The following is a 25,177-nucleotide window of genomic DNA, read 5'->3' on the forward strand; positions in this document are numbered from 1 at the left end:
ACAATAACGAGGAAAGAGGGGAAGAAATGGGCAGAGGGTGCAGTTCCACCGGATCTGTGCTACTTCTTATTAATGTAAATACACTGTGACACAGTGTATGGAGCTTTTAGCTACACCCCACAATTCTTACTTAGACCTACGTGGGTCATTCAGCCAGCCCTTCTTCTTTTTTTAACCGCCAGTGCGCGCTCGACTTTTATGTTGAAGGGAAATCTCGTCGTGTCCTGTGCTGCTTGGGTTCAATTGTCCTCACTTGACGCATCTGGTGTCGGTACAGCGGCACTGAGAGAGAGAGAGAGAGAGAGAGAGGAGGCTTCTGGTGTGCCTTTTTTCTGCACATCACTTTGGAAATTCGCTCTCGCGCAGTCGTGCTTAAAGCTGAAAGCTCACCTGCCGGGCTTCCGTGGCCGTGAGCCGCCGTGCAGCTGATTTAACAGGATAACCAGACTAATTGCCTCTCCCGATCTTGCCCTTGATTGATTTCCGTCGAACATTCTTCCAATCACTGTCATGATTTTCTTCTTTCCTGCTGTTTGAAAGCGACCGGCTGCAGGTGTTTTGTTTTTTCTTTTCTTTTCTTTTTTTGGTTTTATTTTTGCGCTCCAATTTGCGCCAGCGAGGACTGGCAATATGTAATTTGGGGACAGACACTGCGTTTTTCTTTTTTTTCTTTTTGGAGAAGTGGACTATCTCTCTCCTGGAATTCCTTATTGTATTCTATTTTTTTTAAAACCCTTTCTGCTTTACTCTGTCGACCGGAGCAGATTCGGATACACCGTGATGGTGTGGGGCTATTAGAACTAACCACAAAGTGTACGCCATCATTTGGAAACTGCTTGTTGGTAAGTTAAATGCAATTGTTTCTTTGGCCAAAGTTGGACCATGCTGCCCCCCGTGGATCTGTTTAAACCCACGATTCGTTTTTGTCACTGACATTTTCATGTTCTGTGCGCGCACACGATCCTCCTGACTATCTACCACCTTTAATAAACGGAATCCCAACAAGCAGCGCTTAAATGCGCATTTTTGGATAGAACGCATTTGTCCCGCTGTTACGCGTAAATCCCAGAGGCTCCTTTTTTTTATTTTATTTTTTTTTATCTTTAGAGCCTCCTCTGTTGTGTGGAGCTGTTCACGGCTGCAGTACGGCAGTAGAAGTGGACCGCTGAAAGTCTTCTTCTGTATCCTTCATTCAAAACGTAACTATCCGAGCGGATTAGTCCGTCAGCGCACACCAACTGTTCTTTTTACGCATTCTTCTTCTCTCTCTTTTCCCCTCCTCCTTCTCGACGTTAATTGTGTAACACTGTGCGCATTTGCACATCTCTCCGGTGCGTCAGCATGCGTGCGTGTTTTGTGTACGTGCGCCTGTGAAAGTAAGAGAGCACGATCGTGTGTTGGTGGAGGGGGGAAATAACGTGTGCCAGAGTGAGGAGGGATGGGAGTAGAACCCAGCCGTAGTTATATTTCACATTATTTCTGCTGAGTGGTTGCTTGGCAAGTCAGCTCTCTCTGTGCTTCTCCTCCTTTTGCCTGCTTCCCTCCTCTGGGTGGATGGATGATGGTTTATGGTTGTCCAGATGAATGTCTGAAGCTCCAGTCTGGCTCTGACCAGAGTGGAGCTGGTCGTGGTGGTTTGGCTTTTACCCACTGAACATATTTGAGAATCAGGAAAGTGATACTGATGTAAAAGTTAGAACAGATGCTGGCGTAAAAAAAGAAATGCATAAAATCCATACTCCCTCATCACTCCCTACACATGAGTGACAGAAGGCTCTGTAGCCTTACAAGCTGTATGTCACCATTTTTTCCCCATCAAGTAACAACTGCTGCAGCCATGCTTTTTTTTCTTTTTCTTTTTTTGCAAAACCATAGCACACCATAGCCCGCAGGCAGTGAAATCCTTACTTCCAGACAGCTCCTCAGTCTTGCAAAGGCATTTTCTAATTCTGTTAACAGCATCATTGCTTGCTCCAAAACCTCCTTGCATCATGATTTGTTCATAATCTTTCCCCTTCAGTTTCTCCTAAACGCTCTGGCACATGTCTTCCTTTGCCTTGTGGTATTATTTTATTATTATTATTTTTAAATCCCGACATATCGGGTTAATCTTGACCACGAGCGCAACCGGTAGCACATGAATTAATAGGTAAGTGGCAGCAGCCACTTAACAGAAGCCCTGCAGCTACATATTGAGCTGAGTCAAGTGCTTTCACACCGAAATTGATTTAGACGGAGATTATGTCATCCAGCGTTAGCACTTTTTTCTCCTTTTTTAAAAAAAATGCTGGTCAAGTTTACCCAGCAGCACTGAACTCCTCTTCTGACGAATCAAGTGTAGCTTTAAAGGATATGGTAATGAAGTGATTGAAGATGTTGTTTTCATTACTTGGAATCCTTCATCAGGGCTGAATTACCAGGTCAACCGATTCAAGGTGCACAGACAACAGCGAACATGAGTTTTTCAGTACAAATAATTGGATTTACATCCCACTGATTCATAAAAATGAACCTTTAACATGTTTAATTATCTTATCTAACATTTTTAACCCTTATCCTGCAAGTACCACCCATCTAGCAATAAAACGAGGTAAAACGAGCCCCAACATGCATTTTGAAATGCCACCTGATCCCATTTAGCTTCCCCTTCTCTCTCTGCTCGACAGGAGAATCTGAAACCATTACAACTTTTTCCCCCCTCCCCTTCCCGTCTTGATTGATACTTTTAATTTTCAAGGAGCTGTCACCGAGGCCTATTGGCCTTGGCTTTGCAATCAAGAGGCAGACAGTCAAAGGCTTTCAAATGAAAGAGTTCATTAATGCGGTGGGAAATAAGAGTTGTCTCACTGTAGAGTATTGGCTCTGTGGTAAGACTGATTGGAGCAATTGATGAGGATTTGTGAGCAGGAATGCTGGTGTGGAAGCTGAGAGTGGGCCACCTCAATCATGGCTGCTAAATGACATTAATAGGACTCAAGGGGAAATGGAAATACTGAGAGGCGATCCAGCTTGCGTATTTATGCCCGCGTGCGACTGCGCGCATACGTTCAAATATCACAGCTGGAGCTCGAACAACCTTCCATTCCTGCTAAAGTTATTAGCTGCTGTGGAATCCAAGAAGATGTGGGCTACATGCATAACAGACGAGCCCTCGGTTAAATCTTTCTCAAAATCCAATTCCCCTCGAGATGAGATTCCTCTTTCCCCGCGCCTTGTTCCATTTTCCGTCGCAATCATTGGGCATCGATCTGATTCAGAGCTATTTATTTTTGTTGCTGCCGTCACGTCGTGAATTGACAAGTATGGTAGATCAGGTAGATAACAGAGTGTCTGGGCATGGTGCTTCGCCCATTTCAAGAAGAATCATGACTTGTGACTACAAGAGAAAATCTGCCTTTGAAGCAGTTAGATGTGGCTAATTTGGTTTGTGAACTTGAGGGACAGTAAAAACTGGTAGTATCTACTTTACATATAAAGGCCTTAAAGTATCTCTATATAATGTAATAACTCTATATGATGTCTCCTCTTTCCATAATGGAAATTATTTGGAGATACTTGATTTCCTTGTTTGGAAATTTTTTCTGAAACCATGGAGCTTTTTGCAGATTAATTCAACTAATGTGCTTAGAAAGAAATCAGCCACGAGAGCTAGTATCTGTAATTTTATTGCAGTATCGAGGCCAAATATATTGGTTTCATGCACAACGGCTTGATTAATATGTTAGTTAATTAGTATATTCGTTAAACAGAGATAAAATTAGAGCATGCAGTGACAGTCACCGGTTCTCAGCGATGAAGGTTTGCAGTGCGAATGAGGTCATAGCAGCTTGGAGATGGACTGCGGCATCATCAGAACTCCCATTGACCTTATATTGTCTTTTTAGACCTTTTATACCCCAAATAGTTGTGATTTTGACTGTGTCTGTGCTTGATAAATACAGTCACTGGAAGCCTTAAGATTTGTTCATTGCTCGGTTCTACTTGTGGGTGGGCTTCAATCAAATAAACATCTTCCTTAGAATAACAGCAGAGTGACTGGTTGAGAAAAAAACTTTTTTTTAACATGTTTTACTAATTTTGTAAATGGGAAGTTCATTAAAGGGGGCATATTATCGGTTTCCTTAACTTCTGTAATCTCAGCCAGAGGATCAGATTTCCGACTGCTCTAAATGCTCATTTTAAGACAGTTTTTAATACTCTTGGCTCTGTATGATGTCAGAGAGAGTGCATCTACCTAATACACTAATCTCAGGCGCACAATTTGGGCTGTTTAAACCCTAGAGACCGTTTTTGCACTGGTGGATGGCATTGCGCACCGAAAGTGGTGTTACATCTGGTGGTGAAGTCGAGCTAAGATGTCGTTTTAGATCATAGGTGTCAAACTCTGGCCCGCGGGCCAAATTTGGTCCGCAGCCTAATTACATTTGGCCCGCGAAGCCATACCAAATTACTATCAGAGCTGGCCTACTGGTATTATACAGCTAATATATATATTGTTTAGTATTAAGCTTTGCTTGTTCGATATTCAGTTTTTCAGCAAAACGTGTTTGAGTCCATAAGAAAAGATTCATTCTTATATCTGGAGGAATAAATATGTTTCAATAAATATTAACGTTAGCCCGCGACTTTGTTTCAGTTTTGAATTTTGGCCCACTGTGTATTTGAGTTTGACACCCCTGTTTTAGATGCTCTTACGTAGATTCAACCTTTGTAACATCATGTGTATAGTTGTGTCAGTTGTTACTGCCACTGCAATGATGTATCAGCGCAGAATCTTAAATTCAACTCAAAAGGAGACTTTCTGGCGAAAACCTCCACAACAAAAAAACCTCTTCAATTTCTTTTCTTCCAGTTTTGATGTCTTCTACTCTTGTACTTGGTGACTGACACCTATCATTTGGCAGAATACTGCAGTGAGCACGTGCTCAGCGCCACTATAAATGGCAGCATGGCTGTGCAACCACCATTAAAATGGTCCCTATAAGTGGTGAGGAGTGGGAGCTACAAAGGCCTGCTATAGACAGTTAGAACTGAGGGGCGGCATCAAGGCCCAGTATTAGAGAAAGATCTAATACTTTTAAATGTTATTCATGCAGACCTGCTTGAGTGCAACCCAAGAATGAAAAATAATGAGCTGGAAATGAGGATGACAGGTTTTGATGGGTTCCAGCTTATTATGTAGTGATGTAGTTTGGTGCCCTTGGTTTGGATCATAATAGTTGATGCTGGAAAATCAGTGAGCAGAATTTCTTGGTTTTATACTTGAAATCTGCAAATCCAAATCTTTTGATTTGTGAAATTTTACAGAGTAACTGTTTACTACTTACTGTAATTTAAAAAAAAACAAAAACACTGTCCTACGACATAATATTTGTCATCACCTGGCTGGTGGATCGCAGTTCTGCTACATCTGTTCTAGAGCACAGCAGTCGATGGTTGGCATCATTTTATACGGTTGAGTAACCGTCATCATGTAGGTTACGCGAGGCCAGATCAAAGAGTTTGACAGAAGTAGTGTGCAGTGCTCTCGTTTTTGTCTCCAAATAGTTTTCATGCAAAGAAAATCACCCTTTGAGTCCACAGTCGCATGAGGATGGCAGACCAGGCTGTATGGAAAAATAAATGGTCTTCAGAATTGGGTCCCGCATTCACTTCATGGCAGTTGAGCCCTGGGCGCGCCCTTTCCTGCTGTTACTCAGCAGAGAGGTGTCATAAACAATGGACTTGCTTGCAAATCATTTTCATGGCCACCCATTTTTTTCTTTTTTAGACCTTTATCTGAATGCCTTCATGCGTGGATGTGAATTGAGCTGAGTGTCTGCCTCTGCCATGCTAGCTTTATTTACTTTCTGCATTTCGAACAGAAAAATGCCTCAATAAAAGGATGGTAATGGCATCATCTCTAGCTGTCTCTTTGCATTGCTCTTAAAAAAAAAATCCCACACATATACACATGAGGCTGTCCTGCATTTGTGTGCTTCTATCAATGGTGGTGGGGGCGGAATCAAAGAATAAAGCTGACCCGAATCAAATGAAATCTGAAAGTGTTTATTTCCCCATTTGTTACAGCAGAAAATAAAAGAACTTGGGGTCAGCCACAGTGTAGCATGCCCCCGAGCTAAAATGTTGTGCTAGTCAATTGTTACATGGGTAAAATGGAAAGAAGGCAGCGAAATAGTCGTGTTGCACTTTCTCTGATGAAACAGCCATCCGAGGCGTGATCAGTTACCTCAATATACGGTATTTTTCTTTGCTAGAGGCAACTGACGTCGAAAATGAATGTTTTTCCCCCCACTTTTTAATCAGCACTAGAATGAGAAGCCTATTGCTATAAGCAAGAGAACAGAATTATCATTTTCATCCTTTCTTTTCAGCCCCACTGTCATCGCGCCATGTCTGGAGGTGATCCTCTGAGACCCATCCAGCCTAGAAAGATGAAGTTGATGTGTTTTAGATAGCTTTTAGAGAGATGTGGATAGAGGATGGAAATTGCATGCCAAGGGAAGCAAAATGAGCAATTTTTCCTCCCATTTCCCTTCGTCTCTTCATAGGATCTGTGCTTACTCATTCATGAAGGCTTTGTTGTGACACTCCATACATTGGTGTGGCGATAAAAACAAAAAAGTCGTACAGGATGCCAGTTGGGAGGAGAAAAAAAGGAAGCCAGGCTGCATTATTTTGCAGGATAAATGCATACCAGAAGAGAAATGGCTCTTTAATGTTATCAAAACACTATCACAACTAGCAATCTGTATTCACATTTTGACCTGCACTCTAAGTGGCTGGTGTCGAGATATTCAGAGCATTTTTACAAACCAATTTAGGACGGTCTCAGCAACAGCAGCAACGAAAGAAAATACTCATGCTATAATATACAGCAGCTACTCGAGTGGGAGCCGTGGCCTATTTGCATACTCCGTGTAAATGCACACATGGCTACCCCTCGGTAGGAACGCTGAGAGTGTTTGCGCCAAATTCTCCCCTCTGAGCCAGGCGGGAGCTTAAATAGAACAGCTACGTCTAGGGATTAACAGTGAGTGAAATCAAGGAGCGCTTCATTAGCAGTTCTTCATTAGCCACTTCACATGAGACCCGGGGCAACATTGTATTTACAGCTAATTTTAAACCGATATGTCAAGCTGAGGGCAACACGTGCGCGGTGAACTTTCTTCGGATCAATTCGGGTGTTTTTAGCTTTGTGTTGAGGTTATTCATTTTTAAGTGTAAAATTCCAGCGCTACAATGTTGTTACATTAAACATCATGATGTGATATTACACCTGCCGCTGAGCTCACAACATGGCATTCATACTATTAATTAAACCACTGAGTGTTTGTTATATAAAAGTAATTAAAGGATCGGGTTAAACTGGGTCAAACCCACTGGAGCTGAGTTCCTGACATGCCAGAGATCAGCTCTGTTTCCTTCATTATTTTACCATTACAAAGCCACTCGTACCACAACAAACAAATACAGAATGTCACCCGATTTTTGGGGGGATTTCTTTTTTAAAACACCTCTAGTTACTCAGATGTGTGTGACTATCAATCCAGTGCTGTGCAAACGTCTTCATTTCTTTGTATTTTGCTAGGAAAATAGGAATCAGTGTTACTGTGTTGAGGCAAAAACACAGTTTTTGTAATTGTAATGAGCTTGAACGTCAATATTTGGTATGACCACCTTTATTCCATAACACAGGTTGAACTGAAAGAAGCTTTCTTGTCATTTCTTTAAGTAGTCTTCAGGAATAGTTTTTGGGTTTCAGTCCAGTTCTTGTGTAATTTGCAATACCTCAACCTGTCCCGTTTCCCATGTTTCAGAAATGCTTTTGAATTTTCATAAGGACCCATGTACTGTGAGCAGTAAATGGATCAACTGAAGGGCTAGATGCACATCCTTGGTCCTGTCTCAGGTCTTTGCTGGATTTTGTCCTGACGCTGTCAATCCGTGTTATCGTCTTTTGCATCGTTCATAGATTCAACTAAAGTAAATGGGAACATAAGATGTGTTTTTGCAACAGGCAACTAATAACAAAGTGCATAAAGATGATATTTAAATTTAATTCTGTGCTAAGTTGTCTGTCATGTGTAGACATATCAATGATTCATTGAGTTAAGTGTCTGTTTTATGCTTGAATGAATCATAGATCTAGGTTAAGTGGCTTAACAAACAACAAACATTCCTCTGAAAATGATCAGGCACAAAGACTGAGCTGAAAGTGAGTAGAAAAGCAGCTAATGGCCAAAGAAAAACTTTGAAAGACCTTCAGAAAGCCTGGAAAACCATTTTTAAGACCACCAAAAAAGACAAGACAGTTTGGCTTCTTGGAAGCAAAATATAAAGAAATCGGGGATGACTCAAGACTCTCGTACGTTACTGTACTTCAGATTGATTATTTAAATCATCGGACTTTGTGTTGGGATCTTACAGAATTTTATCTGTCTCGATGATGTTCTGCACAGCAAACAACTGAGCTGTTAGAAATTCATGTTTTCAGTGAAAACACTGGGAACAAAGCAGTCATGCTGACGACGAATCCTGCACCAGCAGGGCTGTTTTTTTTCTCCTTCCTTTTTTTCTGGTATATTAAGTGGGTTATTACAGGGAGTTTTCCTGTTATGCTGCTTAAATGCAATATTTGCAGTACTTTCATTACTGCGAGCACAGAACTCATCTAATCACTGAAGTGAATAAAAAAATAAAGCTACAGAAAATCTGTCTAATAATGAAAACACAATTAATTACACTGAACCCATAATTTGCTGCACTGATTCTTTGTTGGGTCAGTGCAAAGATTCATTTTCTTCTACTTATGTATGACAGTATTATCAGTGTTTCCCAAACCATCAATTGTATGTAGATGTTAATTAAAAAATACGACAAAAAAAGCAAATCACGAAATATAAATGAGTAGAAATGATTGGTTTATGTAGGTTGGCCTTTTTCCTTAAAAGTAATTAAGAATACACTTACACTCAAGTAAAATATATTATCATCTGATAATTTGGCACGTCTGACTCTGAGATTTTAACGCCGTGGAATTTTTCTTTGTAACTTGTAAATTGGTGTTTAGAGACTGTGTCTGAAACGGCGTCTTTGTTATTCTGGACAATGCACATCCACAGAACACAATGTGTGTAATTTTTAGTGGACCTACTTTCTTTTAAAGAATTAGCCCCCACTTTCACTGTGTGCAGTGGGTCCTTGAGCATCAAGCCCACTAGACTAGGGTTCCCCTTTCTCACAAATCCCAATGTAACCCCTGCTGAAAGGGTAATTTCACACACAGCCAGAGTTAATGTTGAGTCAAAAACTGCAGTGCGCGTGCGTGCATGCGTGTGTGTGTGTGTGTGTGTCTTACACATACAGGTAAGAAGATGAAACTCAATCCATGAAATCCAGGTTTAGTATTATTTGAGGCTGAAGGCTTATCACATGGCTTACAGTATAAAGTGCTTTGTAACAAATGAAAGAGTTATTCAACTCTATTGTAGCTTCTATTTTTTGGCCTCCATAGTGTTATGTGTCCAGGTTCTCAGTTTCCATTCTCATGAATACTTTGGGGGAATTTCTTAACATTTTGCATGAATGTCCCCATGAAGCCAAGGATGAACTTAGCCACTGACCACTATTAAATGATAAGGTTATAGTAACCTCCCATATCGCACATTCATATGTAAATACTGACAAAATGTGTCACATACATCTGTGACAAGAGCTGTCCAGAGAATCTTCTTCTTGTTGTGTCCACAGTGTAACCTTAGAGTGTCACCAATCATAGTAGGGACAGTTTCTTTTGTTTTCCTACAACAAACTATTCATAGCCATATGAAGTTTGATGGCCAATCTCAGAATACCTCCACGTGAGTTATTATATACAGTGAGACTTATTGTATTTTTAAAATATTGTGCTTCTTGGTTTTGGTTGGATGTTTTGAGGGGTTTTTTCTTAACCAGTGAAAGAATTCTGCAATCTTCCAGGGTCTTTCAGGTCTTTTGGTCCTGCCTTATTTCTATGAATGCAACAGATGGTTGCATTGCTTTTTACCTCATACTGATTGCTCAAGGGAACATCTAACAGTTCAACACTTGAAACGAACTCCACATCCAGGCCTCACCGGGAGATGAAACTCGTCAGTCAGTTGTTCAGTTAATTTTGAGCTTCTCAAAACAGTGGACTGTGTATGGTGCCAATTCCTAGTCAATGCTATAGTTTTGTTAAACCTCTTGAATGAAAGTTTGAAGTCTTTACTGAAATTGCGTATTGAATGCACGATTTTAAAATTCACTGTGACGGGCCCTAGAGGTAACATTAAAAAAGGGGGAAAAAAACCCCCATCGTTATCCAAAAACGTATGAATCTGATTGTATAAAACTGGCAGAATTCTGATTACCTTAATTTAAGGTAATGACCTTATCTCCTTAGAATGAAAATATTTTTATTGCACACAATATGTAGCACTTAATGAAAGTTAAAGTGCTAATTAAGTCAGTTGAAATGTTGTGAGGGGGGTTTCACTTTTTTAACTGAACAAAAGTTATAGAACTGTGATTAAACCAAGTCACACAGCATGCATAATAATTGGAAGTCCTGCCAAATGCCCTTCACTATTGGTGCTACAAAATTAATGGACAAGAACAACAAGTTTGATCCATCCATCTATTTGCTTCCGCTTATCCTTTTTCAGGGTCGGGGGGCGCTGGAGCCTTGGAGTGAGAGGCAGGGTACATCCTGGGCCGGACAGGTCGCCAGTCTGTCACAGGGCAACAAATAAAAACTGATTTGGGATTATTAAAAACAGACATTGTAACATGCTATATGTTACAATGTCTGTTTTTAAAATCTTTCTCAGCATTTTGTGACATTAATAAAATATGTGTTAGTATTGACCACTTTGCATGAAATAGCAATCGTACTATCCTCAGTTTGATTGCTATGCAAATATTACACATTTTCATGACACAATAACATACCTCCAATACATGTAGTACTTTCTGGCAAAAGATGAGCCAAGCGAAGCTGCAATGCTGCACAGCTCAGCACTTTCTCCTCTAATGTTGATGTCAGCAAGGCTTAAATAATAGTTGGTGCAAGGAAGGTATACTAAGCTAATTTTCAAGTTACCTCTTATGATTTTCTCAGTGTTCTTGCATGTACTACTGTATTATGTGAGGTCTGAAATTTAAAAACAATCATTAATTGGTATTTACAGTTAAACCCAATCCAGTTGTAGCTGTGGCTGGGCAGCATCATCTATATATCTGAACAAAACAATTGCAGTAATAATCTGGTCCCCAGGTTGGCTAATGATAGTCATAATTTTATGCTGCAAAGGCCATCTGTTGCATTAAAGCTGTTTGGGGGTGGATTACTGGAGCCAGAGCTGTGCTCTTTTTCCCGAATCCTGGACAAGACCCACAGAGACCAGCTCTCAACAGGGTTCTTGATTTATGGGCCACTTTGCAAGAAGGGCCTGGGGACGCAGCACTCCTTGTCCTCCGATATTGAATCTCGGCTGCCTAGCATGGAGATGTGGGTCGTCTGTTATGGTGTGAAAGCTTATTTGCATTGTGCCGCTCAGCTCTCAGTGGTAGCTACAGCATGTCTGCTCGCCTTAGCTCTTAAGTTTATTTTTGCTCTCGGGGCTGTTTGTTTCAGATGCGAGAGGGACATTTTTAGAGAAAGGTGCACTCAAGACAAATTGCTTTCACGTTTGGGTTTGTGTGGTTATATATGATACGAACTTATATGAAAATAAACATTTGCTGAGCACCAGTCCCCTAAGGTGTCTGCATTGCTATACATTTAACCATTAAAGCAGACATACTGTATACTGACTATTCTAATCAAATAATTTCAAAGCCACGTGCGGTGTATCTTCACATCAATTATTATCCTTTGCACGGTGCATCCGTCAACGATGAAAGTCAAAGTACTTTCAAGCAGTACACAGCCTCTATACACAGTCAGATCAATTGGCTGTACAATTTGAAACACATTCTTTGCTAGAAGAAAGACTTTGATTATTTGTTCAAAGGCTTTGTTTTGTTTTCTTGCTGTTGGCTGGATTGTGCTCTGCTTTTGGCTCAAGTTGATTCTTCCGACTGACTGATTTGATTTAAAAAAGCTGAAAGATAAATGTTTAGCAGCCTTAATGATTATAGTTGCTGTAGGGTAGGCATTTATTAACTTGTGTTAATAGTCTGACAATCCTCTTTCATTCCCCTTTAAATAAGCCTATGGTTCTGCTGCTTAGACGAGACAATTCCACTGAAGTGATTTGGCAAACTACAGAATCTGCCGAGGCATTAGTTGCCATTTTAGTTCTTCTTTTTTACATATGTATTGGTTAAGAACACTTACGTTAGGCATCTCATTGATTGCTATTAATATTTCTCTTTAATCTGTAAAACTCTGCTCCAAAGATGTGCTGTAGTAGAACTATGTAGTGGCATCGTTTTCATGATGTAAAATGTGCAGTACGTTTTCTTTTTTTCCTTTTAGCTTAAAGTCAGGGCAGCTTGAAGAACTAAGACTTTGATGCTTTCCAATGAATAGCATTAACATACTGTAGAGTTAGCTAGAGACTCATCGGTTCAGCAGCAGATCAGTCTCAGTGTCACAGATTTAAATTTAGGTGCTGAGTAAAAATGTGTGTTCAAGGTTGTGTGTGAGGGAGATAAAGAAGAAGCGTTTCAGCCTGCGAATATCTAATCGCTGCTATGGGAAGTTTCCACCTAAGCTTGAGGAATTTTCATGTTATTTAGCATTTCTCTGAAGTACACGTGTTTCTATAGTTAGACATGGCTAAAGTTAAACTTCAGATAACCCCGCAGCATAAGGTTTTCGCGGGTTGTTCGGAAGAAGCGACTGTCGCAAGCTGCCCTTTGAGGCGAATCTCAAATTTATAACTGGATTTTATTACACGTAATTCTGGCAACGAGCTAATCCAAGTCAATTGAAAGAGAGAATCTCACATAGCTGCTCTGAGGCTGGACTCACTTGTATGTTCTAGGCTTCGCTGCTCTCGTTTCTCATTCAATTTGAAAGGCAGTTTGTCAAGCATTGCCAGACTGAATTGCGGATCCGTTGCTTTGCTGTGCACTCTTTGTGATGAGGTGGCTAATGTTCCTTATCATGACATCAAAATGGAGAAGCTGAGAAGTGAATAATTACCTTGTTTTATATGAAGCTACCCAAACTCATGCTAGCTTGAGTAGCTGCATATATAAAACTATTGAAGCTAGCATGGATAGTTTTATATTTTAACTGAAGGTCCTTCAGCTTCTTTCGTGGCTCGGTTGTGAAGCCTTATCAAGTGATGAGTACAAGTTATTTGGTTGTTGCTCATTACTTTGTAGTTGGTAATTGTTTGCAGGGCTGTCAAAAGACTTGAATTTGAACTTGATATCTCTATCAGTGAAAATCCTCAGTAAAATAGGCTGCCACTGTTTGTCTCTAGTTGCTGGAATTTGAATGAAAAGAACTGGATTAGTAGGAAAACAATGGATTTTGAACGAAAACAACAGAATTAGAATGACAACAACGGAATTTGAATGAAAACACAGGAATTTGAAGAAGAACAACCGAATTTGAATGAGAAAAACAGAATTAGAATGAGAACAACGGAATTTGAATGAAAAGAACTTGATTAGAAGGAAAACAACGGCTTTTGAACAAAAACAACAGAATTAGAATGACAACAACGGATTTTGAACTAAATTAACAGAATTAGACTGAAAATAACAAAATTTGAATGAAAAACCAGGATTAGAATGACAAGAATGGAATTTGAATGAAAACAACGGCTTTTGAACAAAAACAACAGAATTAGAATGACAACAACGGATTTTGAACTAAATTAACAGAATTAGACTGAAAATAACAAAATTTGAATGAAAAACCAGGATTAGAATGACAAGAATGGAATTTGAATGAAAACAACGGCTTTTGAACAAAAACAACAGAATTAGAATGACAACAACGGATTTTGAACTAAATTAACAGAATTAGACTGAAAATAACAAAATTTGAATGAAAAACCAGGATTAGAATGACAAGAATGGAATTTGAATGAAAACAACGGCTTTTGAACAAAAACAACGGAATTAGAATGACAAGAACGGAATTTGAATGAAAACACAGGAATTTGAAGAAGAACAACTGAATTTGAATGAAAAAACAGGATTAGAATGACAACAACGGAATTTGAATGAAAAGAACTCGATTAGAAGGAAAACAACGGCTTTTGAACAAAAACAACAGAATTAGAATGAAAAGAACGGAATTAGAATGAAAACACCAGAATTTGAATGAAACACAGAAATTTGAAGAAGAACAACTGAATTTGAATGAACACAACTGATTTAGAATGAAAAGAACTTAACTAGAATGAAAACAACAAAATTTCAATGAAAAAACAGGATTAGAATGAAGAGAATGGAATTTGAATGAGAACACTGGAAGTTGAAAGAAAACACCGGAAGTTGAAAGAAATCAACAAAATTTGAATGAAAACAACAGAATTAGAATGACAACAACGGATTTTGAACTAAATTAACAGAATTAGAATGAAAATGACAAAATTTGAATGAAAAAACAGGATTAGAATGGAGAGAACAGAATTTGAATGACAAGAATGGAATTTGAATGAAAGCACCGAAAACACTCTAGTCGATTTTTTCAGACTTTAAAATAAGCATAACCAATTCTAGACAAAACTATTGTGCTATCCTGTTAAATTAACACTGTCTATTAACATCACAGATGGGCAGGACTAATTTTCTTGCTGCCTAGCTCTCACATTCATATTACGGTTTAATTTTTAGCCTTAGCCGCTAGGAGCTAAGTTGATGATAACAAATGGCTAAAGTGGCTTTTGGAAAGTAGTTTCAGTTGCTCCCTTATTTCCCAAGGGGTCGTCACGTGTTTGGTTTGACGCAGACGTTACACCGGATACCCTTTCAGCCTGGTTCTGCTGGAGGTAAAAAGAAGTTTTTTTTCTTCCCACTGTCACCAAGTGCTTGCTCATAGGAGGGTTGTCTGATTGTTGGGGTTTTCTTTGTATTGTTATAGAATCTTTTTCTTGCAATATAAAGTGCCTTGAGGTGACTATTACTGTGACTTGGCTCTATATAAATAAAATTGAATTGAATTGGCTGTGACCCTGCCTCTCTGTAGCAGTACTGTATGAAGTTATGTGTAAGTTGGAGGAGGTGAAGATGACACTGTTTGTGCTGATACTAGTCCAGCTGTAACATTTGCTTTTGATTAATATCAGAGGATAAGTTTGATAAGTTCTAGCTGGTCGTGCCAAGTTCTAGTTTAAATAACCCTCTCACATACACTGTTCTATATCAATCAGCGGTATCCTTCCCACTTATAGTCACTCACCTCAGAGTTGGGTGAACTTAGGAGCAGCCCACTTCATGTTGCCAGTTGTCGTTACAAGTGACTTGATTTAATTGCCATTCCATGGTCTGTCACCGCATCCTTCTCTTCCTGGGGGGATGCTCATTAAGAATAAAGAATGAGCCAGATGCTAACTGGCAATTGTTCTAATAGTATAAAGGGGGCACTTTACCTTAAGCAATGTACCGCGGTAACATCTGGGAGTCCCTACAGCACGTTTACAAGAAAAGTCTGCTTTGAGGGTGGTAGTCTTGTTTCAAAGAGTGCTTAATGATCTGCAATGTAGCAAAAGAGAAGCATCATCAGTATTAATTTACCAGTCTGTGAATCATCACTGTAATATTTTGTTATAAATCAATATCCATCAGAGTTCATTTAAAACTTTTAGACAGCTTGAAAAGCAGCAACAAACAACTCTTTGACAGTCTGGACAGGTGTCTCTGTTTTGATAAATCAACATCTATTAATGCTGTAAAATTTAGTGGTGAGCTGTTGTATAGAGAGTTATTGAGATAACTCAGTTAGACTGATGTTAATTACTTTCATAAACTAGGGATATTCTAAATATAAAGCCAGTGTTACCTGCCATTAACATCTCTGTTTACTGCTTGGCACCATCTCATGACGCCTCTCATGGTCGCCTTCCAAGAACCCTCAACCTCTCCTCTGCTTTCACGTCTTCTTCTCGGTAGCTCCCGAAGGATCTCGCTTTAGCCTTGCCCTGGAATATCCAAAGAGAGTTTCATTCATTTAATGTCATAGTTATTTCCTTGACAGCCAGGCGGGATAAAGAATCTAGTTAGCAGTCAGCTCAGGGACTGGGACTAAGACTTGGACATGACTGCAAAGACAGTTTGTATGTGTGCCTGTGTGTGTATGTTTGTGTGTGTCCTTAGATTCCCTTGCAACTGTTTTTCTACCTGATGGTTCACTAAAAACTCCTAAGACCAAAAACTGTATAGTGCATCAGTCACATTTGACCCATTTTGCAACCACAGCTATCCCATCTTATACCCTTTAGATGGAATGCAGTTTTAAGGCACTTGAACTTTTCTGACCTAGAAGCTACATATACTGTCTATGCTAGGACCCTACTCATGCAGGCCTATAATCTGATCAGTGAACCTCTTGAACCTCTTGGCAACCACCAGTGGCTGGGAACAAATATGTGATATGTAAGAAATTGACAAGGGGTTGCTGGAGATTGAAAGCGCAAAATTGATTGCAACAAGCAATGACACTGTTAAAAGTACAATGCAAACTGTAAATATGGACTATAGTATTTGCCTTCAAAATAATTGTTGCACCTCTTGATATTTGAAGCTGTAAGGCAAAACCTTTAATTTGAAGGTGAACATTTTGCTGTTTGCGTTGCATTTTTGCAGGTTTCCCTACAGCTCAAGGATTAATAGTGATTGTTTGCTGACAAGTCAGTGTCTTCCACGTAAACTATGGATGACCACTGCAATTTGCTAGCAATCAAAGCAATCACAATGAAGATTTTGTGTATTTCCTGACCAATCACCAGTTGGTCGGGGAATGCAATACTTATAAAATGCTTATTGCTCTGTGGCAAAATCATGAGGTTGAAAAAGTGATAATTACAATGTGTTCCAGGAATCATAAAAGCAAATTATTCCCATCCTCAGTAATATTTCTGTAAATGTAGTCTGTCGTTTTCTACTTTAACATGCAGGCAGTAGTTCTCACGTTTTTTTGGAGTCATTTTGATATAATTTTAAGCAAAATGATGTTCCTAAAATTGTCAAAGGGGTGTTGAAACAACATGTGAACAATCCTGTAGCGAGTTAAACATTTGCATAAAATGTATTAATACTTCAATGAATCGTGCAGAGAGGTGAAATGAATGAATATGTGACAGACTTGTCCAAAATCTCTTGGGGATTGGGTATGTGCCAAGCTCTTTAAATAGGTTGCTGTGGTTTTGTCTGACTCAATGACCTCAGCATTTTTAAAATTCTCACAGCATGGCACCCTCATGAAAATAAAATGAGTTTGGCATCATATTGTAGCTAGATGGTTAACTAATAAAAAATTCCCATTTCCCAAAGCACATAGCCAGTAGCCTCAATGTGTCACTTAGCATCCATTCAAATATGCAGTTTTAAAACTGCTTTATTCTTACCACAAATGGCAGCTAATGAAAACCGTTGCATACATTTTTGCTACTCAACCACTTTTTGCTGCTTGTTATTTATTCACATGTGTGCCCTTGATCATTAAAAGCCATTTTTCTTCTGGTTCCTGCACCAAACAATGACGTTTATGGTATTAAACATGTGAATTTGAAAAACAACCGCTTCTTTCTCTTTCACTTCCTGGGTACGGTACATATCAGGAACATGGAGGCTTGCAAGGCAAGGTTATTAGATAATCTAAAATGGAAAAATTCAGTGAAGAGAGCACAGACTGTGGGTGGGAGATTGTGGGTGTGTGTGCGTCAGCCAAGGGTGTAAGGGCCTGAAAAGTGTTTTTCACAAATAGAAATGTTAATAACTCACCAAGCAGAGTAGATACCAATTTATCGAGTGGAGGTAGGGGACAGAGGGGTAACGGCTAGAGGCAGTGAGGCTGTATGTCCATAATGAGTAAGCACATGTTATGTTTGGGAATTTTTTTTCTTTTTGGCATTATGTGAATCAAATCACCCGTAGTGACCTTGGTAAGAACAAAGTTAAAATTAGATCCTGCATTTTTTTTTTTTACCTTTAAACGATTGTATTATTTGTAAAAAATTTTGAGAACTACAAGAAGCCTCGGAGAGCACATCCTCTGCCAAGACCAGTGCCTTATTTTCTGCTTCTTTTGGCTTCTCCCCGTAGAGGTCACCAAAGCGGATCATCTGTCTCCATCTCACCCTATGTCTAGAGGTATTCCCCTTTTCCTCCTGCCTGGCAACTCCATGCTTAAAATCCTTTGACCAGTTTACAAATTTTGTCATTTTAAAAGAAAGAATGCACACCAAGTTATAACGAAGTATGTCTTTGCCTGTGGTCTAAATCTGCACCACATTTCATGACTTTCACTTTGGCAGTTTTAAATAAACTACCAGACAGACTTTCACTTTAAAATTGCCAGTCAGCATTCCTGTGAAAAAGAGTAATGATTGTATAATTTTGACACACATGGCCGTCATACTGAGCCAAGGTTTGAATCCAGGATGAAACGCTCAGCAATGGATGAACAAACACAGACAAAGAGTCCAAGTTTTACACTTCAGTTCAATCAAAGCTCCAGCCCACAGATCTGAAATCTTTACCCAATAACCGGGACAAGAATTTATGTCATCCGAATTTGTCCGTAATTGCTTCTTCCTGTTAGTTCCCATTGGTTTCCCGGGTAACAGAGAAACGAACGTCATCAAGAAACATCAGATATGGCTGAGGAAGAAGGAAAGGGGACCCTCAATGTGAACTCCCAAAAGTGTGTGACAGAGCAAGAGAGATATAAAATTAGAGATCCGTATAAATCATCATCTCAAAGTCCATCTGGCGAGCTGTACTAAAGCGTTAAAGTCTCGGTCATAGATTTGCGAAACTGTTTGCGCGTGACTCTGAGATGAATTCCTTGGGGCTAACTCTGAACCCCGAGAGTGTTGAGAGAGTGCCCCATCTCTCTTCCTGAACCCTCCTCAAAAATAATTGAATTTTGGATGGATCCACTGAGAAGGAAGCACTGTCAGGGTAAAGACGAAAGTGGAGGCTTGAGGAAAAAAACAATCAAGGAATGAGAGGCAGGTGACAGCACCTTTTGGATGAGCTTCTCTTTAAAGGATGATACACTGTGAAATGTTTGACAGGACAAGCTTTCACAGGGGGATTTTTGAGGGAGGATTAAAAAAACCCCAAAAAACAATTTCATATTTTTCTTGGACATCTAATATCCATTCATTTCTTGAAGGAGGATATCTCTTCTTTCCACTCTATTGTGTTTCTGATCATATTTCTGACAGTTCGACAGCTGCACTGAATCTTTCCCTTCTCAATGGCTCATAACCATGTGCCAAGAACTAAGACGATAGCGACAATAATACATCGAAACGCGTTTCATGGTTACTGATAACAACTTGGGTGTTTGACCTCAATAAGCCCTTGAGTATGTGGCCATCTTCTTAAACATACTCCAGCAACATCAGACCCAGAGCATGAAAGTTAGACAACACAAGTCTAACTTAATTATATTTTTTCTTGGACTTGTCGGGTATGAGTGCAGTCAAACATTCCTGCTGGCTACAAGCCCTGTCTGCCACCAGCAATCAGATCACTTTCATTGGCTTTCATGCCAGTCTACTCAATACTCGAGTAATCAGTGCAATCAATTTTGAAACTATGGACTGCTTGAACTGTGGCAAATCTATGCTTTCTATTGGACAGACCGATAAAAAAGGAGTAACCACAGAGTGTTGTTATAATTAACCGATCATGCTGGGAGGAGGAAGATGATAGGATATTTAGGGTTAGAGAGATATCTTGTTAAACAAAAAAAGCAAGCTGTTCAAAGTCGACTGCAGCCATAAAAAAAGCTTCAAACACCAACCTCAGTGAGAAATGATGGATTGCAAACACAAGAAAACCTGGCTGCCAGATGAATGCATCAGCTTGTATGCCGAATTAATATATTTTGTGCTTTTTGCATGACGTTTCACAATTGTTCACAAAACGCTCAAAAGTTTCACCTGATGCTCAAATATGCCCGAAGTGAACGGAATTCTGTTTTTCATGTTGGCACAAAATAGCAACCACTTACTCCGCAAACATTTTTTTTACAAGCTCAACTAAGGGCTGCCTTCTGCAGTTGAATTCAGGACAACCACACCCACGATTGATGGGATTGACAGCCACAGGCCCACATCATACAGTCAGGTCCATGTGTTTTTGGACAGTGGCACAGCATTTGTAATTATTCCTCTGTATAACATTACAGTGGAGTTGAAATCATTGATGTGATTGAAGTGCAGACCTTCAGCTTCAATTCAAGGGGTTTCAGCAGTAACCAGAAAATTGATTGACATGCAGTTTTATGGGCTTGGATTTTTATTTTTATTTTTTTAAACTGGCAATATGTGGTCCAGCGAATGAAAACTAAAGTGGGTGATCACAAATTCTTTCCTTGGTTAAGAAAATCTTCTTCACCACATCAAAGTAAGTCAAGTTAAGGCAAATTCAGTGTCTGCAATCAAGAGATATCTTCATGAATGTAGCCACAAAGGGTTTACAACAAGGTGCAAACCATTGACTACACTCACGAACAAGAATGACAAATAAGAGTTTGCCAGAAAACATCTGAAAGAGCCTGCACAGCTGTGAAAAGTATACTTTGGAGAGACCAAGACTAATTTGTACCAGACAGATGGGCAGAGAAAAGTATAGAGAGAGCTCATAAATCATATCGCATCATCGGTTAAACATGGTGGAGACAATGTTACAGCATGGGCCTGTGAAACTGGATCACTAGTGTTTATTGATGATGTGAATGCTGATTGAAGTAGCAGGATATATTCTGAAGTCTACAGGGCTGTACTCTGGATGGATAATAAGCCAAAGCATAGTGCAAAAGCAACCAAAGAGTTTTTCAAGACAAAGAAATGGGACATTCTTCGATGTCCTTAATCTGAACCCAATAGAGCACGCTTACTCTGAAGACAAAACTGAAGGCAGAAAGTCACAAACGTGTACCAACTTACGGTGGCTGCATTAATGGCCCCACAGAGCATCTCAAGGGAGGAAACACAGTATTTACTCCATGGCTTCTAGAGTTCAAGGAGTCACTCATTCCAGAGGGTTTAAGAAAAGTACCTTATATTCCTATATTTAAATTTATGTTAGTCTTCCTATTTTCAGGGGCTAATCAGTAACTGGACACACTGTGTATAAAAATGGATGTAATATCTAAATTTCTATTTTAATACTTTTGTTAAACCCCTGGAAATAGAGCTGAAATTCTGTGCTTTAATCACATCTTGATTTTCTGACTTAAAATTCACTGTGGTAGTATACAAAAGGAAAATTACAAAGGATCTGCCATTATCCTAAATGTATGGCCCAAACTGTTAGTACAGTGTGCACAAGGTTTTTTCACAATTCAAAAACTTTGACTTGGAACAACATAAGCAAAGTTTTATCAGCACTGTATGGAGGATTCCTTACAAAACACTGGTGTTGCATCTATGTTCAGCACTGGGAAGACTCACTGCATACACAGAGCCCACAGAACAGGACATCATTTGGTCCAGACTGAGTCTGTTTACCCTGCTGCTCTTCTGGCAGGAGATGCAAGAGTCTGCTGACGGCGGGGCAGCTTCTTCTCTCAGACTGTAAGACTTTTCAACACCCCTTGAAGTTCACCATCAATAAAGGCTCAAATGTCAATAATCCAAACTAACTTTGCTCTATATAGTCCACATCACACCCTAAAAAAATAAACTAGTTTTAAAATATATTTTAATGATAAAACACTGAATGCAGTGCTGAATTTATTTATTTAATTTTGGAGGATAAAGCTGGCATTGCATATCCTATTTTGTCTCTTCGCTTTTATCCATTTTTGTAATATCATACCACGATACCTTACTGTTGCATGTCTGTACACTTGGATCATATATTTCTCAAGTTCCTATGAAAAAATAGACCAGTATCTTCAACAACAGCTTTGTGAAACTTGAATTATGGAGCCAATTTCCTCCCACTACCTGATTCTTCTGTATATTTAAACCCATCATTTGTTCCTATTTTGGCAAAGCTATATTTACACCCCAAGAGAATAAGAGCATTACTGTATTTTCCTCATCAGTATAGTCAGTACCAACAAAATTAATTACAGCACATCACGAGTGCACTTTCTTAACCTTTTCAGTGGTGCTCTCTTTGATTTTTACAGTCTTGGATATCACTGTTAGCCGCAGGGACACAGAACAGAACTGGTGATTCAGTTACTTCCTCTGTGTTCAAACCAAAGAAAGGGGCCACAGGTTTTGTGCTAATGTTGCAGACTTGCACCCACCATGGAAAACTAATTAAAAAGATAAGATTTTTCTGTAGTGACGTGTAGCTTTTCTGAGGTGGCATTGGTTGCAGAAAGCAAGAGCCGATGACAATAAGCCTTTGACAAGAGGGAACGCAGCAATGTCGCCATATTTGGCTGCTGCCCAGTTTCGCATGCCTCCGAATTTCTCAAGAGTTATTGTGACTGTTCAGAGTTTCTCCAAAAAGGCTTTCTGATACAGCTTTTCAGGCTTCAATGTGAAGCATCTTTGTCCTGACTGAAATGCCATTTGAAGGACCCTTGTAGCCTATGGAGGAATTTTAGAACCAAGTGTATTGCTGAGGAATGTTTGTAGCTGCTGGCAAAGTCTGAATAAACACTATTAACTGCAGCGAACTTTGGGCCCATCTGTTTTATCTTAGATTAAATTGGCTTGAAGGTGTACTTTATCATCTCACTAATAAATTAAAGAATCCCTGTGTGTTCGTCAATCCATCATTTTCAGCATACTCCTGTGTATTGCAGGGGACCCGAGTAAGCGCAGAGATGGTTTGGGGCAGTCGTTGTCTTTAATGCAAAGATACATTTCTTTTCTTTATTAGGAAACAGACCTGTCTTGCATATTACATTAAAATATCCCATAATACATACATCATAATGACAGTTAATTGAGTGTTTAAGTTCATCATTCTAGCACACACATGGATTCAGGCAGGAATTCGTAATTGGAGTGTAATAGCTTTAAACCTACTGCGTTTGACTGGCATCGATTGAAATGCCATCTTATCCCCATTATCACCGCAATTAGTGTCACTACAAGCTACAATTTAAGGAGTTTTCCATATATTAAGCCAGATTCACTGTTATCCACTTCTCACAGAGCATTTCCGAACATTTGTGCTCACAGAGAGATACCCAGATCTGAGCAGGCGCCTGATTGTGTTATTTTGGTTGCAAGTAAAGGGGGATGAGTGTTGAAGGTAGTTGACAAAGCAGAAAAGCCTGGTTTGGCTTGATAGAGATGCGTCTTGACATTTCATTAACAGCATTGCCCTGATTATACAATAAGTCCCTGAAGAGGTGCTAATATAAATAAAGCAGAAGCAGATAAACAAAATTTGCACATAGAGATGCTGATTTTTTTCCAACTGACCTTAAGGCTGATAGAAACTCTGTAATTATTGGCTCAGGACCTTTTTCTTTTTTTCTTTTTTTCTTTTTTTTTTTTTTTAAGGAAACATCTTCTGCCAAAATCATTGTCTTTTATTTTTCTTGGATGGTTTCAGCACATTCACAGCTTGCCTCAGTATGGAGTTATAACACATGCTTTTCTTTCTTTGTAGGACTGATAAAAAAAAAAATGAAAGCTCCCATCCCTCTTCTGATCCTGCTTCATGCTGTTGTGGTCCACTGCCTGAAAGTTGTGTCGAAGAGAGGCTCAGGTAAGTCTCATCTCTGTACAGAGTATTGTGCAAAAGTCGTGAGCCACCTCACGCTTCCAAGGACCCAGGCTCATAATTTTAAAAAAGTGGCCTTGAACAATAGTTTGAGCTTTCTGAAGGTCTTTCAAAGTTGTTCTTTGGATGTTTGCTGCTTTTACACTAATTGTCAGTTTAGTCCTGACCATTTTCACAGGAATACAACACTGTATCTACACATAAATTGTGTTGGGCACTTTCTGCCTGTCACAAAACGTATAATGTTTCCCAGTTCCTTTACCTGAATCTCTGCTAAATGCCAAACATACAGTAACATTATGGCAGACATAAAATAGTCTTTTTATTCAGCAAAGCCTGGTATAGGGCCGGAGAGGTCCTGCACTTTTGCAGAAGTCTCGTCAGAAATGGTCTCAGTGGAAGGGTGGCTGTCAAGAAGCCATTCTTAAGGGAAACTGGGAGAAAAGGTTGATTTATGGCAAATTACACAAGAACTGGACTGAAAGAGAGTCAACAGATCTCATGAAATCCAAATTTGACAACAGTTTAAAACAGAAATTTCAATGTGTACAGAGGAGGTCAGGAAAGAGAGACAGCCATCTGGAAAACACGGTGGAGGCACTGTCATGGTTTGGGTCTTCAGAAAGCCAGTGGTGTTGTGGGTGGATTGGCCTCCACAGAGCCTGGACCTCAACAGTAGTGGAAGATCATCTTGAACATCAGAAAACAGAGCAAAAGGCAGCCGAAATCTAAAGAGTTTTGAATGTCCTTCAAGAAGCCTGGAGAACTGCTTTAAGAAACGACTGGAAAGCTGCCTATGAGAGTTGTGCTGAAGAATAAAAGCGGTCATACCATATATCAACTATGATTTGAATTTGATTGCTCATTGGAATTCTCCAAACTCTGATTTTGTCTTATGTGTTGTATTTCCATTTATGCTTGCACGTTTCAAAAAGTCACTATACCTAATTCACGTTTTGCTAGTAAAATATAAAGAAATGATATTGGCTCAAGACTTTTGCACAATGCTGCATATGTAAATAGTTTTAACATTACTCCATATCCAACAGTACCTACAACAACCACATTAATTTGCAGATATTTCCTTGAACCTACCAAAACTTCACCAAGGCTCAGTACTGACCCACACATACAGTTCTTACACACACACACTGGACTTTCTGGACTTTGGTTTTGCACAACACTGGTCACTATATTCTTCATTTCCGGTTAATACTTGTACAGCTGCTGTTATTGTGTATATATTTATTTATATTTAGATTTCTTCATACATTCTTATATAGTTCTATATTGTGTATTGTGTATT

General features: G+C 39.4%; 1 protein-coding gene across 3 annotated transcripts in view; it reads left to right on the forward strand.

Moving 5' to 3' along the window:
* Positions 1-302: 302 nt before the first annotated feature.
* LOC147302397 (interleukin-1 receptor accessory protein-like 1-B) overlaps positions 303-25,177 on the forward strand; it is a 346,491-nt gene continuing 321,616 nt past the window's right edge. For 2 of the 3 annotated variants that reach the window (XM_086282652.1, XM_086282653.1), the window contains exon 1: positions 23,363-23,856. In XM_086282652.1, the coding sequence (XP_086138778.1) occupies positions 23,691-23,856 (166 nt within the window). In that variant the 5' untranslated portion in view covers positions 23,363-23,690. Of the gene's footprint in view, positions 843-23,362; positions 23,857-25,177 lie in introns of those variants that run through there. The other variant, XM_086282654.1, reaches the window with a different exon arrangement.

This window comes from Aulonocara sp. 'chitande type north' Nkhata Bay, linkage group LG23 (assembly GCF_057382095.1).
Source record: "Aulonocara sp. 'chitande type north' Nkhata Bay isolate Kocher_YH1m ecotype deep benthic linkage group LG23, A_spYH_male_GT1.1, whole genome shotgun sequence".
Classification (NCBI taxonomy): Eukaryota; Metazoa; Chordata; class Actinopteri; order Cichliformes; family Cichlidae; genus Aulonocara; species Aulonocara sp. 'chitande type north' Nkhata Bay.